The sequence below is a fragment of the Belonocnema kinseyi genome, chromosome 3 (assembly GCF_010883055.1).
Source record: "Belonocnema kinseyi isolate 2016_QV_RU_SX_M_011 chromosome 3, B_treatae_v1, whole genome shotgun sequence".
NCBI classification, from domain to species: Eukaryota; Metazoa; Arthropoda; class Insecta; order Hymenoptera; family Cynipidae; genus Belonocnema; species Belonocnema kinseyi.
The window spans coordinates 141,255,592-141,272,206 of NC_046659.1; the positions used below are offsets into that span (position 1 = coordinate 141,255,592).

A 16,615-nucleotide genomic window follows, 5' to 3' on the forward strand; every position below is an offset into this window, starting at 1 on the left:
TTAAAATGATAAATCTTCAACAAAAATTTGAATCTTAATAAAAGAGTTTAATTTTTACCCAAATAGTTTAATTATAATACAAAAAAGATCAACTTTTATTGGGAAATGGAATAGTTAAATTGTCAGTAAAAAAATTTATTTTAAATCAAAAAGATTAATTTAAAAAAAAAAGAAGCCGATTTTTCAATAAAAGTGATGAATTTTCAACTAAACATGGATTTTTTAAAATAAAATAGTTGAATTTTAAACTAAAACAATCGAAATTATGAATATTCAACCGGAACACTTGAATTTTCAACCTAAAAATCAATTTTTCGACTAAAAATATGAATTTTTAAACAAGAAGATTAATTTTTTACAAACAAAATTTTTTAAATAAAATCATTAATAATATTTAGTTAAAGAAATTTATTTTCAATAAAATAAAAGAAGCGAATTCTCAACAAAATACTTAAATTTTATGGCAGAGATAAATTCTTCATTAAAATGATAAATCTTCAACAAAAATTTGAATCTTAATAAAAGAGTTTAATTTTTACCCAAATAGCTCAAGTATGATATAAAAAAGATCAACTTTTATTGGAAAATGGAATAGTTAAATTGTCAGTGAAAAATTAATTTTAAATCAAAAAGATTAATTTTTAAAAAAAAAAGCCGATTTTTCAATAAAAGTGATGAATTTTCAACTAAACATGGATTTTTTAAAATAAAATAGTTGAATTTGAAACTAGAACAATCAAAATTATGAATATTCAACCGGAACACTTGAATTTTCAACCTAAAAATCAATTTTTCGACTAAAAATAGGAATTTTCAAACAAGAAGATTAATTTTCTACAAACAAACATTTTTAACCAAAAACATTAATATTTAGTTAAAGAAATTGATTTTCAATAAAAAAAAAGCGAATTCTCAACAAAATATTTAAATTTTATGGCAGAGATGAATTCGGGACGACTGAAAAATCCCGAAAAATAAAATTCCCGACACTGTAAAATTCCCAAATTATAAAATTGCCAAAAAATAAAAATACCTAATTGAAAAAGTTCCGAATATTAAAATTCGATAATAATAAAATTGCCGAAAAATAAAAATACCGAATTGGAAAATTTCCTAATAATAAAATTCGCGTCAAATATTGGCGAATTATAAAATATCCGAATTGGAAAATTTCTGAATTGTAAAATTGCCGAAATTAAACATTAAAAATAATTTGTAGAAATAATATTTTGTTTATTGAATTAGTAATCAATAAAACTTAGTTACTAAAATATTTTCATTGTTTAATTTCGGGAATTTTTCAATTTGAATATTTTATAATTCGGCAAATTTATGTGGGGAATTTTCCAAATTGATAATATTATTAATTGCCGGGAATTTTATTATTTGGGAATTTTCAAATTCGAAAATTTTATTATTCGGCAATTTTTCAATTCCGTATTTATATTTTTCTGCAAGCTTATTATTAGTGAATTTTTATATTCGGGAATTTTACAGTGTCGGGAATTTTATTTTTCGGGACTTTTCAGTCGTCCCATGAATTCTTCATTAAAATGATAAATTTTCAAACAAAATTTGAATCTTAATGAAATATCTTAATTTTTACCCAAATAGTTCAATTATGATATAAAAAAAATAAACTTTTATTGGAAAATGGAATAGTTAAATTGTCAGTAAAAAAAATTATTTTAAACCAAGCTGATGAATTTTTAAATAAAATGATGAATCTTTAACTGGAATAGTTGAATTTTAAAACAAAAATATTAATTTACTAACAAAAAGTCGATTTTACAAAATTTTACTTCAAATTCATCTTTTTTCTTGAAGATTTAGTAGAAATTTTTTTAAATCTATATTTTTAAGTTTGAAATTGATCTTTTTCGTTGAAAATTCGTCATTACCGGTCGAAAATTAATTTTTTTCTAAAGAAATTACCTATTTTACCTTTGGTTTTAAAATAATGAAATCTAGCTTACTTTTAGTTGAAAATTCGATTTTATTGATAGAAAATTGATCTTTTTGGTTAAAGATTCATCATTTTAGTATAAAATTAACTTTTTTTCATTGAAAATTAAATTTTCTTGAATGAAAATATAAATATCCCATTTTTTATTGAAAATTTAACTTTTTTTAGTTAAAAATGTATGTATTTTGTATTTAAGAATATTAATTTTCAAGGAAAAAATTAATTTTCTACCAAGAAAGTAGAATTTTAAAGTAAAAATAAGATAAATTTTATTATTTTAAAACCCAAGGTGAAATAGTAAACTTCTTGAGAAAAAAATTAATTTTCAACGAAATAGTTCAATTTTAAACTTAAAAATATAAATTTAAAAATATTTCTACTAAATTTTCAAGAAAAAAAAGATGAATTTTTAACCCAGTGAATTATTTAACAACTAAAAAGATGAATTTCAACTAAAATTATAAATCTTGTCAAAAAAAAAAATCAATTTGTAACAAATTGGTTGAACTTCTAACCAAAATGATCAACTTTTTACCAAAAGAGACAAATCTTTTACAAAATTTATGAATTTTCAACCAGAAAGATAAATTTTCTACGCAAAAAAAGACATTTTCAATGTAAATTATAAATCTTTACTGCAAAAACTGAATTTTTAAACAAATAGTTGAATTTCTAACCATAAAAATGAATTCCCAACCCAAGAAGATTATTTTTCTACCAAAAAAGAGGAATTTAAAAAAAAAGGATTAAGTTTCAACAATAAACATTAATTTTCTACAAAATACATGAATTTTCAACTAAAAAGAATTCTTTTTCAACCAAAAATTAATTATGCTAATTTTTAGTTCTGGAAATTATTTTCAACAATAATACAAGAAGAATTTTCAACAAAATAGCTAAATTTTCAAAATATCAATTTTAAATCAAACATGAAATAATTAATCATTCAGTTAAAAAATGTTTTCAAACAAACAAGACGAATTTTCAACGAAATAAATCAATTTTTGACCAAAGAAATACTTTTTAAATAAAAATTATGAATCTTTCACCCAAATAATAAAATTGATAAAAAATATATATTTTGTATTCCAATCGTATTCAAAGCTACGAATTTTTGGCGACATTTCCTGAACATCTTCAATTGACAATATTATTTTTTAAAAGAAACAACCAAATTTTTAACAAAATAGTTAAATTTTGAACTAAAAAGAAAAATTTTTCAACCAAATAGTTGAATAATGAATGTTAAAGTCGATTATTTCAAAATTTATTTTAAAAGTGAGGTTTTTAACCCAGAAAATGATAAATATTTAACTAGAATATTTTAATCTTAACCCAAAAAGTTGATTTTTAAACGACAAGATTTGTTTTCAACTCAAATTATTAATATCTAACTGGAATACTTGAATTTTCACCCAAAAGTTAAATTTTCAACAAAAAAGCTTATTTTTAAAAAACAAAAAGCCGACTTTAAAAATAAAAAATATGAATTTTGAACTAAAAAAGATCAACTTTCAAGCAAAATGATTTCATTAAAATAATCACTATTCAACAAGAAAGTTTAATTTTTAACCAAATAGTTAAATTTTGACCCGAAAAGATGAATTCTTAACTAAAATAATGAATCTTAAAGTCGAATATTGAAAAATTGATTAAAAAAGACGAGGCTTTTAGACAGGAAATTTAATTTTCTACCAAAAAACGAATTTTTAACAAAATAATTATTATTAAAATAAAATGATGGAATATTCTACTAGATTAGTTGGATTATAAATTAAAAAATTATTTTTAAATAAAAAATGAAATAGTTAAATTATCAGTAAAAAAATTGGCTTCATCCAAAGTGATGAATTTTTAATTAAAATGATGAATATTTAACTGGAATACTTAAATTATAACCCAAAATTTACATTTTCAACAAAAAATATGAATTTTCAAACAAGAAGTCGATTTTTCAATAAAAGTAATGTACTTTCAACTAAAAAGGAAAATTTTGATCCACATACTTGAATTTTGCCTTTAAAAAAAAAAACTTTCAACCAAAAATCAAAAGAATTTTCAGCAAAATAGTTAAATTTTTAAGCAGAGAGATGAATTTTAGCAAATCAGCTTAAAATTCACTCAATTGCTCTTATTTTTAACCAAAAAGGTGAATTTTCAACTGAAATTATAAATATTTAACTGAAAGACATGATTTTTTAACCAAAAAGTTGAATTTTCAAAAAAGAATATTCATTTACTAACAAAAGGCCGATTTTTCCATAAAAGACATAAATTTTGAACTAAAAAGAAAAATTTTCAACCAAATAGTTGAATTTTAAACCAAAACGATGAATTCTCAACGAAAAATTAAAATTTTGATGTTCCATGAAAAAAAGATTTTAATATTAAATAAAAAACAGTTGATTTTAAACAAAATAGTTCAATATTAAATAAAATACTCAATTTTGAAGTTCAAAAATTAATTTTCCACAATAAAATTCAAATAAAACAGTAAAATCTGAAAAAAAATGAGATTGGAAAAAAAAAATCATTAAATTTCCAATCAAACTAATGAATTTTCAAATAAAAAAAAAAATAGTCAAATTTTCATTGAGAGGTGAATTTGAAACTAAAAAATAAATTTGTAACAAAAAACGAAGTATCAGTTTGCCTATAAAAAAATAATTTTGAACTAAAAAAAAGAGCTTTGAACAAAATACTTCAATTTCAAACCAAAACTAATGAATTTTCAGCTAAAATATTTTTTTTTTTAAATTGATATAAATTCAATATTCAAGAAAAGAAAAACAAGTGTTTGAGAAATGCGGTGAATTCTCTACCGAAAAATGATTGTTCAACCAAAAATATTAATTGTTAAGCATAATGATTAATTTTCAACCAAAAGAGACAAATTTTTAATAAAATAAATGAATTTGTATCCAAATGGTTGATTTTTAAACTAAAAGAGGCGAATTTTTAGCCAAAAATGGAAAGTCAAATTCTGAGTTAATCAATTTTTATCGAGAAAAAAAACTAATTTTCAACACAATAGTTTATTTCAAACGAAAGAGATGATTTTCAATAAACAATATAAAATGTAATAGTTGATATTTCCGTTAAATAAAAAACAGTTGAATTTTATTAACAAAAAGGACAAATTTTGAATAAAATATTCAATTTTGAAGTTCAAAAATTAATTTAAAACCAAAAAATTTCAATAAAATAGAAAAAATGTTATCGAAAGAAATGAATTTGCAACGAAAAAATTAATTTGAGTCAAAAAATTAAATAGTTCAACTTTCAGTTAAAAATAATTTTGAAGCAAAGAAGGAAATTTGAACAAAATACTTCAATTTTCAACAAATACTCATGAATTTTTAAATAAAAAATAGATTTTAAAGAAAAAAAAAACGAATTTTGGAAAAATTATGTAAATTTTCAATCGAAAAATGATTGATAGTTGATATTTCAGTTAGATAATGAACAGTTCAGTTTAAACAAAAAAGACAACTTTTCAATAAAATATTCAATTTTGAAACTCAAACATTAATTTTCCACGAAAAAAATTTATATAAATAGAAAAATGTTCATAGAAAGAAATTAATTTTCAACTAAAAAAATTATTTTTGCAAGAAAAAATTAAATAGTTCAATTATAAGTGAATAAAATAAATTTGAACAAAAAAGTATTGAAACAAAATACTTCAATTTTCATGCATAACTAATTAATTTTCAACTGAAATGTCAATTTTTATAATTTTTTGTTTTTTTTTTAAACAAAGTACTTCGTTAAATTTTCAACTAAAAAATAAATTTATAAGAAAAAAAATTGGTTGAAAAATTAGGTAAATATGTCAATAGTTGAATTTTCAGTTCGAAAAATAATTCTGAACTGAAAAAGATGATTTGAACAAAATACTCAAATTTTCAACCAAAACTAATGAATTTAAAAAAAATGTAATTAAAATAGTTAACTTTATATTGAAAGAAGTAAATTAGCAACTAAAAAAATAATTTTTAACAAAAAAAAAATAAAAATATTTGATCAAAATATTGTAATTTTCAATCATAACTAATAAAATTTTCAACTAAAATATTAATTTTTATCATTTTTTAAAACAAAATACTTAAAATTTTTTGATAAAAAAAAAATCAACAAAAAAACAAAGAATTTTTGAAAAATTAAGTAAATTTTCAAACAAACGAGACGAATTTTCAATAAAACACAAGAGTTTGCATCCAAATGGTTGATTTTTTATTTAGAAAAGGGGAATTTTTATCCGAATATTGAAAAGTTAAATTATTTTTTTTTCACGACTTTTTTTGTCACAAAATTTTAACTATTTTGTTAAAAAAATTAATTTTGGTTGAAAATTTAAATTTATTTAAGTTTTATTTAATTAATATTTCACTTAATATATTAATTAAATAAAAAAAGTTGAATTTAAAAAAAAAACAAATTTTAAAGTTCACAATTAATTTTCCACAAAAAATTTCAGTAAAATAGAAAATTTTTTATTCAAATAAATAAAATTGCAATTAAAAAAATTAATTTGAGACAAAAAATTAAATAGTTCAAATTTCAGTTAATAAAATAGTTTTGAACAACAAAAATTAGGTAAATTCTCAACCGAAAAGCGATTGTTCAACCAAAAATATGAATTGTTAAACATAATGATTAATTTTTAACCAAAAGAGACGAATTTTTAATAAAATACATGAATTTGCATCCAAATGCTTGATTTTCTAAATAAAAACGGCAAATTTTTAACTAAAAATGGAAAGTTAAATTTTCAGTTAATCAATTTTATATCGAAAAAAAAAGCTAATTTTCAACAAAATAGTTTATTTCAAACCAAAGAAAAAGAATTTAAATAAAATAGAACAATTTTTATCGAAAGAAGTGAATTTGTAACTGAAAAAAATTATTTTCGTAACCAAAAATTAAAAACTTCAATTTTCAGTTGACAGGATAATTTTGCACTGAAAAAGGAGATTTTTTTAAACAAAATAGTTGAAATTTTGTAAAAAAAAATCGATAGAAAAAAAAGAATTTCCTAAAAGTTAGATAACTTCTTAACCGAAAAACGACAGTTGAACCAAAAATATTAATTTTTATAAGCATAATGATTCATTTTCAACCAAACGAGACAAATTTCCAATAAACGTAAAACGCCATAGTTGATATTTCAACCAAAAAAATATAAAAACGGTCAGTCTTAAACCAAAAATAAAACAAAAACAGTAAAATACAAGTTAATATCTAAATTAAAAAAAAGTGTTTTCTTCTTTATTATGTATCACAAAAAATATAAAACTTTGGAAAACATATACTTTGAAACTGTGAAATTCATAACTATAGAAGAAAAACAGACCCTACTCAAAATGTTTTCCTTTCAAACTGAAATAAACTTTCAATAATAATTTGTATAAAAAAAAAACTATTTTTCATATAATAAATCCGAATTTTTGTATTTAAAATGAAAAAAAAAAAAAAATGAACTTACACCTCTACGAATGGGCAATCTGCCAATAGACAATCTGCTGTAAGCCTTCAATTGTCCCAAAGCCGCAGGTAGAGATCTTCTCCTCGCAAGAGCGCTCATATGATGGCACGAGTTGCAACCCTTCTCGTGATTTTTGTCGCTAAAGAGCATCAAAGTCATATTATTATTGTCGTTTTCCCTCTCCTCGGCTTCATTCACCGAAACTTCGCCCAGACTCAATTGACTCTTCGGTTCACTCAGACTCAGACACTTTGCCTTTTTTATTTTGTACGTATTCTGCGAGAGCTGCTGCTCTTCCGGAATGATCCTCTCGATGCTTCGGATTTTCGAGTCAGGATCGACGCTGCCAATTTTCGCGCCAAAGGCATTTTCGAAGAGAGCCTCTCGAATTTCCAAGCGGTCGTCGGGGGTAATTTCGAGATTGTCGTCGAGTGTCCTCAGAGGCGAGGAGTGTCTCGATTCGTCAGAGACTGGCGATGATGGACGAATAATGTCGGTTGCTCGGTCCAGGGCTTGTTTCAGAGCCACCAATGATTTGTTCTGAGAGTCCTCCTCGTTGTCTTGAGAGCAAGTTTCACTGCGCAAGGTGCTGTTTCCTTCCGTTTCCGGTTCATCTAGTTCTGCAGATTAAATATTCGAATGATTTCAGACCGATTAGAGATACTCTAGATAGAGTTCTTTTAAATTGGGCAATGAATTTACAATTTTTATGAATAAAATGAGGAAGAAAATACCATAAATAGAGAAATTCTATCAAATTTAGGAAAATAGACATTTTGAGAGAGAAAAAACTATTTCATTTGGTGTTTAAAAGTTAGATTCGTTAGTTGAAAAAGTGAGGTATTTGTATTAAAATATTTCTTTTTTAAATTAAATGTCTTTTTTAAAAGAAAATTAATCTTAATAGTAGAAAATTTAACTATTTTGTTAAAAATTTGTTTTTTGTGTTAAGAAATAACTTTTTCAATTGAAAATTGTTTTTTTTTTTTGAAAATTTATTTTTCTAGCATTTTAACTATTATATTTTTGGTTGAAAATTTTTTTTTTGTGTTAAAAAATAATTTTTTCAATTGAAAATTGTGTTTTTTTTGTTGAAAATTTATTTTTCTAGCATTTTAACTATTATATTTTTGGTTGAAAATTGATCCTGTTCAGATGAAAATTCATATGGTTTATTAAAAATGCGTTTTATTTTTTGTAGAAAATTAATGTTTTTGATTGAAAATTGAACTATTTGTTTAAAACTTCATTGCTGGAATAACAATTTTTTTTACTTGAAAATACTAGTGAGTAGTGTAAAACATTCTTAGAAATATAAAAAGATAAAATTATATATAAATTTATCAGAACTTTATGAAATGTATGAAAATAAAAATATTGAGAAGAAAACTATTTCGTTTTGTGATTAAAAGTCAATTTTGTTAGTTGAAAATTCAGGTCTTTTTAATAAAATTCTCGACTTTTTTAAAATTAAGTTTTTTTAATTGAAAATTCAGGTATTTTTAATCAAATACGTCTTTTTTAAAAAGAAAATTAATCTTGATAGTAGCAAATTTAACTATTTTATTAAAAATTTGTTGTTTTTTTGTGTTAAAAAATAATTTTTTCAATTGAAAATTGTTTTTTTTTTTGAAAATTTATTTTTCTATCATTTTAAGAAAACTATTTCGTTTTTTGATTAAAAGTCAATTTTGTTAGTTGAAAATTCAGGTCTTTTGAATAAAATTCTCGTCTTTTTTAAAATTAAGTTTTCTTTAGTTGAAAATGCAGGTATTTTTAATCAAATACGTCTTTTTTTAAATATTTTGTTAAAAATTTGTTTTTTGGTGTTAAAAAATAATTTTTTCAATTGAAAATTGTTTTTTTTTTTTTTGAAAATTTATTTTTCTAGCATTTTAACTATTATATTTTTGGTTAAAAATTGATCCTGTTTAGATGAAAATTCATATAGTTTGTTGAAAATGCGTTTTTTTTTGTAGAAAATCAATTTTTTGGATTGAAAATTGAACTATTTGTTTAAAACCTCATTGATGGAATAAAAAATTTTTTTACTTGAAAATACTAGTAAGTAGTTTAAAACATTCTTAGAAATATAAAAAGATAAAATTAAATTTACATTTATCAGAACTTTATGAAATGTATGAAAATAGAAATGTCGAGAAGAAAAATATTTCGTTTTATGATTAAAAATCAATTTTATTAGTTGAAAATTCAGGTCTTTTAAATAAAATTCTCGTCTTTTTTAAAATAAATTTCATCTTGTTAGTTAAAAATTGAATTATTTTGTTACAAACTAATTTTTTGTAGAAAATTAATTTTTTGGTTTGAAAATTGAACTATTTGTTTAAAAATTCATTTTTTGGGGCAAAGATTCATAATTTTAGTTAAAAATTCATTTCTGGATTGAAAAATTTTTTTAACTTGAAAACACTAGTAAATAGCGTTTAAAACGTTCTTAGAAATAGAAGATAAAATTAAATATAAATATATCAGAACTTTATGAAATATATGAAAATAGAATTATTGACACGAAAAAAATATCGTTTTGTGACTAAAAGTTAGTTTTGTTAGTTAAAAATTTAGCTATTTTTATTAAAATTCGTCTTTTTTAGAAGAAAATTAATCTTCTTATGAAAATTGAACTATTTTGTTAAAATTTGGATTTTTGTGTTAAAAAAATAATTTTTTCAATTGAAAATTGTAAACTTTTAAACACTAGTAAATAGTGTTTAAAACATTCTTAGAAATATAAGAAGATAAAATTAAATATAAATATATCAGAACTTTATGAAATATATGAAAATATAATTATTGAGAAGAAAAAAATATCGTTTTGTGATTAAAAGTAAGTTTATTAAATTGAAAATTCAGGTATTTTTAATCAAATACGTCTTTTTTTAAAAGAAAATTAATCTTTTTAGTAGAAAATTGAACTATTTTGTTAAAAATTTGTTTTTTGTGTTAAAAAAATCATTTTTTCAATTAAAAATTTTTTTTTTTTTTGTTGAAAATTTATTCTTCTAGCATTTTAACTATTATATTTTTGGTTGAAAATTGATCTTGTTTACATGGAAATTGATGTAGTTTATTGAAAATGAATTTTTTGTGTGTAGAAAATTAATCTTTTGGATTGAAAATTGAAGTATTTGTTTATAAAATCCTTTTTTTGTGGTAAAGATTCGTAATTTTAATTAAAAATTCATTTCTGGATTAAATTTTTTATATTTAAAGACGTCTTTTTCAGAAGAAAATTAATCTTGTTATGAAAAATTTACTATTTTGTTAAAATTTGATTTTTTTTTGCGTTAAAAAAATAATTTTTTCAGTTGAAAATTCTTTTTTGTTGTTGCTGTTGTAGTTTGTTAAAAATGCGTTTTGTTTTTTGTAGAAAATTAATCTTTTAGATTAAAAATTGAACTATTTGTTTAAAACTTCATTGCTGGATTAAAAATTATTTTTTTTTACTTGAAAACACTTGTAAATAGTGTTTAAAACATTCTTAGAAATAGAAGAAGATAAAATTAAATATAAATATATCAGAACTTTATGAAATATATGAAAAAAGAATTATTGACAAGAAAATTATTTCGTTTTGTGATTAAAAGTTAGTTTTGTTAGTTGAAAATTCAGCTATTTTTATTAAAATTCGTCTTTTTTAGAAGAAAATTAATCTTGTTAATTGAAAATTTAACTATTATATTAAAAATTTTGTTGTTTTAAAAAATAATATCTTCAAATGAAAATTTTCAAGAAAGATCGGCAAAAATTCGCAGTTTTGAGCACGATTGGAATCCAAAATATATCTTCTTTATCATTCATGTATTTTGTTAAAATTAGGATTTTTTGTTAGAAAATTAATCTTCTCGGTCAGAATATTTTGTTGAAAAATTGTTCTTTATTTGACTGAATATTAATTTTTTTAAATGTAAATTTAATTATTCGAAATTTGGTTCAAAAGCGATATTTTATTGTTGAAAATGCAAGTATTTGGTTAAAAATTAATGTATTTTGTCCAAGGTTAATTTTTTTGGTAAAATATTAAGGTTCGTAGTTGAAAATTCATTTTCTTGGGGGAAAGATTCATCATTTTTATTAAAAATGTATTTCTTTTGTCAAAAATTGATTCATTTTGTCAAAAATTCGTCTTGTTTCTTTGAAAACATTTTTTTAACTTAATGATTAACTATTTCATGTTTAATTAAAAATTTTAATTAAAAAAATTCTACTATTTTGTGGAAAATTCATATAAATATTTAGTAGAAAAAACGTCTTTTTTGGTGAAACACTAATATTCTTGATTAAAAATTTATTTCATTAGTAGAAAATTTAACTATTTTGTTGAAAATTCTTTGATTGTTGAAAATAATTTCCATAACTAAAAATTAAAATGATCCATTTTTGGTTGAAAATGAATTCTTTTTTAGTTGAAAATTCAACTATTTGGTGAAAAATTCATCTATTTTGTAAAAAATTAATGTTTATTGTTGAAACTTAATCTTTTTGTTTAAAAATGCGTCTTTTTCGGTTAAAGATTAATCATTTTCGTTAAAAATTTATTTCTGTGACTGAAAATTTATTTATTTTGTGGAAAATTGAAATTTTAGATAGAAAAATAATCTTCTTGGTTGGGAATTCATCTTTATGGATAGAAATTCAACTATATATTTAAAAATTCAGTTTTTGGGGTACAGATTTATAATTTTCATTGAAAATGTGTTTTTTGTGTAGAAAATTGATTTTTCTGGTTGAAAATTCATAAATTTTGTTAAAGATTTGTGTCTTTTCGTAAAAAGTTGATCTTTTTGGTTAGAAGTTCAACCAATTTGTTACAAATTGATTAATTTTTTGTAGACAAGATTCATAATTTTAGTTCAAATTCATCTTTTTAATTGATAAATAATCTACTGGGTTGAAAATTAATCTTTTTTTCTTGAAGATTTAGTAGAAATATTTTTAAATTTATATTTTTAAGTTTAAAATTTAACTATTTCGTTAAAAATTCGTCTTTTTTTGTTAGAAAACATTTTTTAACTGAATTTTTAACTATTTTATGTTGGATTTAAAATTTAAATTTTGAAATTTACACTGTTTTGTTGAAAATTCATACACGCATTTAGTGGAACATTTTTTTTTGTGAAATATTAATATTCTTGATTAAAAATTTATTTCTTTGGTTGAAAATTCAACTATTTCCTGGAAAATTCATTTTTTTCGATAAAAATTATTTTTTGTTTGTTAAAAACTGAACCATTTTGGTTGGAAATTCTTTTTTTGATGTTTGCAAATAATTTCCATTACTAAAAATTAACTTGTTCCATTTTTGGTTGAAAATTAATCTTTTTTTAGTTGAAAATTGAACTATTTAAGTTAAAAATTCGCGTATTTTGTAGAAAACTAATGTTTATGGTTGAAACTTAATATTTTTGCTTAAAAATTCGTCTTTTTTTAGTAGAAAATTAATCATTTGATTACAAATGAATGTATTTTGTCAAAAGTTAATTTTTTTGTAGAAAATGAATGTTCGTTTTTAAAAAATCATTTTTGTCGGTGAAAGATTAATCATTTTCGTTAAAAAATTTCTTTCTGTGACTGAAAATTTATTTATTTTGTTGAAAATTTGTCTTTTAAATAGAAAAAAATCTTCTTTGTTCGAAATTCATCTTTATGGTTAGAAAATCAACTATTTGGTTTAAAATTTGGTTCTTGGGGTAAAGATTTATCATTTTCATATTATTAAATTGCTGCTTTTATAAAATTTTAGAACAATTTGAATTGTGTTCATTTCTTTCGATTTTAATTTTAAAAAGCTCGTTCTTTCTTTTAGGACCTAAAAACTACGGTGTTAAATTTTATAAAACTCCAATACTTTCTCAATCATAAATGATAAGAAAGTCATAAATTATAAAAAATTGGTATCTCTTTTTTTTGTGAACAACTTTTATCTATAATTTTTTTCGTACCTTTTGTCTTTTTTTTCTCATATGTTTGTTATTTTTTACGATTGAAACCAAAATTACGTTTCTTTTTAAAAAGTGATTTCTAAAAAATTTGTAGATGTTTTACGTGCCACAATTTTTGTGTACTCATTTTTTTCGTAGATTATGTCTTTTTTTTTTAAATTTAATTTCTTTAATTTTGAATGTCATTTTTCATGATTAAAACAAAAACTATTCATTCTATCAAAAAAAGAGAGAAGATTTTAGAAAAATGTTTACCTCTTTTTTAGTTAAATAACTTTAGTAGTTTTTGTCGCTTGTCCAAAAATCTTGTCTTTTGTTTGTTTTTTTTATGATAAAAAAACGCATCCTATCAAAAAGTTTTCAGCTCAAAAAGATTATATTTTAATTACAAATTTTCAAGTAACAAAAAGGTAATTTTCAACAACAAAAGATTTAAATTTTCCATTAAAAAAAATGAATTCGGAACAAAAAGTGTATTAATTAACATTTGCACACAAAAGTATTTTAATTTTGAATATAAAACGATTTAATTGGAGCAAAAAATATTAACTTTCAACAAATTAGTTCAATCTTTAATCAAAACAAAATAATTTTCCAACCAAAAATAGGAATTTTCAATAACAGTTGAGTTTTCAACTGAGAAAGATTTTTCCGTCAATAAAGAAAAAAAAAACTTATCCAAAAATAGAAAAGTTATCAATAAAATAAGTATATTTTCAACTAAAAAAATACATATTTTCTACCAAAAATGGCATAGCTATACTTTCAGTTAATAAAATTATTTTTCAAATAAACTAATTTTTCCCAAAAAGAAGTTATATTTTTAACCACAGAAATTAATTTTTAACAAAATAATTAAATTTTCAACGAAAGAAAAAAAATTCGACAGAAAAAGCAAGCAAATTTTGAAAATTTAAAGAAATATTCAACCTAATAGTTAAATTTTCAAACAAAGAAATAAATTTTCATTCAGAAAGATTAATTTCCTACCGAAGATTTCAAAAGATTTGAAATATTTTAAAATATTTCAAAAAATTCCAAGGAATTTATAATATTTTCAAATAATTTAAAGATACTTTAAAAGGGAAGATATTCCAAAAAGAATTGAAAGATTTTGAGTTATTTTTAAATCTATCATCCAAGAAATTTTCAAAAGCTGTAAAAAGATCCAAAGGCATTTTAAAAGTTCTCACGGTGTTTTAATAAATTTTTCAGGATTTCAGAAAATATTACTGAAGATTATGTAATTTCACGGATTTTTATGTTATTTTAAAGAATTTATTCACAAGAATTTTGAGGGATTTTGTAAAATTTCAAAGATTTTCAAATATTTCAAGACATTACCCAAGATTTTAAAGAAATTTCGAGATTATTTGGTTATTATTAAAAATTATAAGGAATTTTTGATAGCTTTAAAAAATTGTAAGAAATTTTCAAGAGCTCTAAAAAGTTTCCAGGTCTTTTAAAATATTGTATAAGATTTAAAATATTTTAGGATATTTAAAAATATTCCAAGGCATTTTCAAAAAATTTCAAACTCTTTAATAAACTTTTAAAATTTGAATAATTTTAAGGTATTTAACCAAATTTTCATGTTGTTTTTTTAACAAATTTCAAAAAATATGGAAGGATTTTTTAGGGTCTATAAGGATTTTAGGATATTTAAAAAAATTCTAAAAGATTTGATCAATTTGTCGAGGATTTTATTCATTTTACGGGATTTTAAAAGCTCGCTCAAGGTATTTCAATTTTTTAAATATTTCAGGAAACATTATAGCTTATGTAATTTTACGGAATTTTATATTGTTTCAAACGATCTCAAATAATGTATTCAGAAAAATTAAGGGACTTCGTAGGATTTGAAAGGGTTTTAAATAGTATAAGGTTTAAAAATTTGAAAGATTTTAGGGGATTTAAGAAAATTCCCAGGATTTTTTTTTATGGATTTAATTCATTTAAAAGTAATCGAAAGAATTTAAGTATTTTATGTTATTTTTAAAATTTTCAAGGAATTTTTAAGACCTTTGAAAAGTTTCAAGAGAATTAAAAATATGTATGAAATTTCCAAAGATTTGAATAATTTTAGAATATATGAAAAACTTTTAAGGTATTTTAAAAGATTCCAAACCATTTGCAAGAGATTTCAAAATTTTTAATAAACTGTTATAATTTGAATGATTTTACAGGATTAAAAAAAAATATATACGGGGTTTTAAAAAATTTTGGAAGGTTGGAAACGATTTTTAGGACCTATAAAGTTTTAGCATATTTTAAAATATCGCAAGAGATTTTAAGGAATTTTAAAAGCTCTCTCAAGATTTTAAAATAAATATAGAATTTTATTATTCAGGAATTTTATCCTTCGGGAATTTACCGATTCGAAAATTATATTATTCTGGAATTTCTTGAAAACAAAAATTATATTATTCTAAAATTTTATTTTTCGGGAATTTTCAGTAGGAACAATTTTTACGAACCTTTGATAATGAAGGTCTCATTTTTCACAACTGGCTTTAAAGTTTCTGGACGAGGCAGCGAGTTCTGAGGATTGATGATATTTTGAGGATCGCTTTTCCTCATTTTGGAAAGGCAAATCATCTTTTCCCTTCTCCACATTGACGATTCAAAAACGTCTTGGCAGTTGGCATTGAATAATTGAGGATTGAGAACGGCTTCTTTGATTTCCGATGGGAAGCTCAAATTGGCAGTCTGAAGTGAAAATTATTCATTAATTTCTCAATTTTGAGATGCAATTTTAAAAAGATTTTGGATAAATATAGTTTTACGCACTTTTTGTTCGCGATGACTTGCTGGTTTAATCAACATTGTCTCATATTGAAGACTTTTGTTCATCTTCGGTTCCAAACACGTTTTATGGCTAGCAGGCTTATGCGGCTCATAATCTTTGCTCCTGACACGCTCTAAAATCGCATTTTTCTCCTCTGTATCTACATCTACAACTTTAATTTGTCAAAATCCAAAAATTATTCATTTCTTTATAACTAAAATGTTTAAAAAAACGCGATGATTTTCTTTGTCTCACGCAATTTTTAAATTACAATGTAAAATTAATTAATTAATTATTAATATAATTAATTAATTAGTTAAAGAAAGTAAAGATACAATTAGAGCAGAAGAAGAGATAAAAATACAAAACGACTTTGAAGGGAGCAGGAAACTACTTTATAAAAAAATGAAAGG

At 21.6% G+C, this 16,615-nt stretch overlaps 1 protein-coding gene across 5 annotated transcripts in view; it reads right to left on the reverse strand.

Annotated features, from left to right (window-relative positions):
- LOC117168990 overlaps positions 1 to 16,615 on the reverse strand; it is an 85,246-nt gene that overhangs the window by 2,060 nt on the left and 66,571 nt on the right. For 3 of the 5 annotated variants that reach the window (XM_033355015.1, XM_033355016.1, XM_033355021.1), the window contains 3 exons: positions 16,205 to 16,374; positions 15,892 to 16,123; positions 7,455 to 8,074 (listed from right to left, as the gene is read on the reverse strand). In XM_033355015.1, coding sequence (XP_033210906.1) covers positions 7,455 to 8,074; positions 15,892 to 16,123; positions 16,205 to 16,374 — 1,022 coding nt within the window. The remainder of the gene's footprint in view (positions 1 to 7,454; positions 8,075 to 15,891; positions 16,124 to 16,204; positions 16,375 to 16,615) is intronic. The other 2 variants (XM_033355020.1, XM_033355017.1) reach the window with 2 other exon arrangements.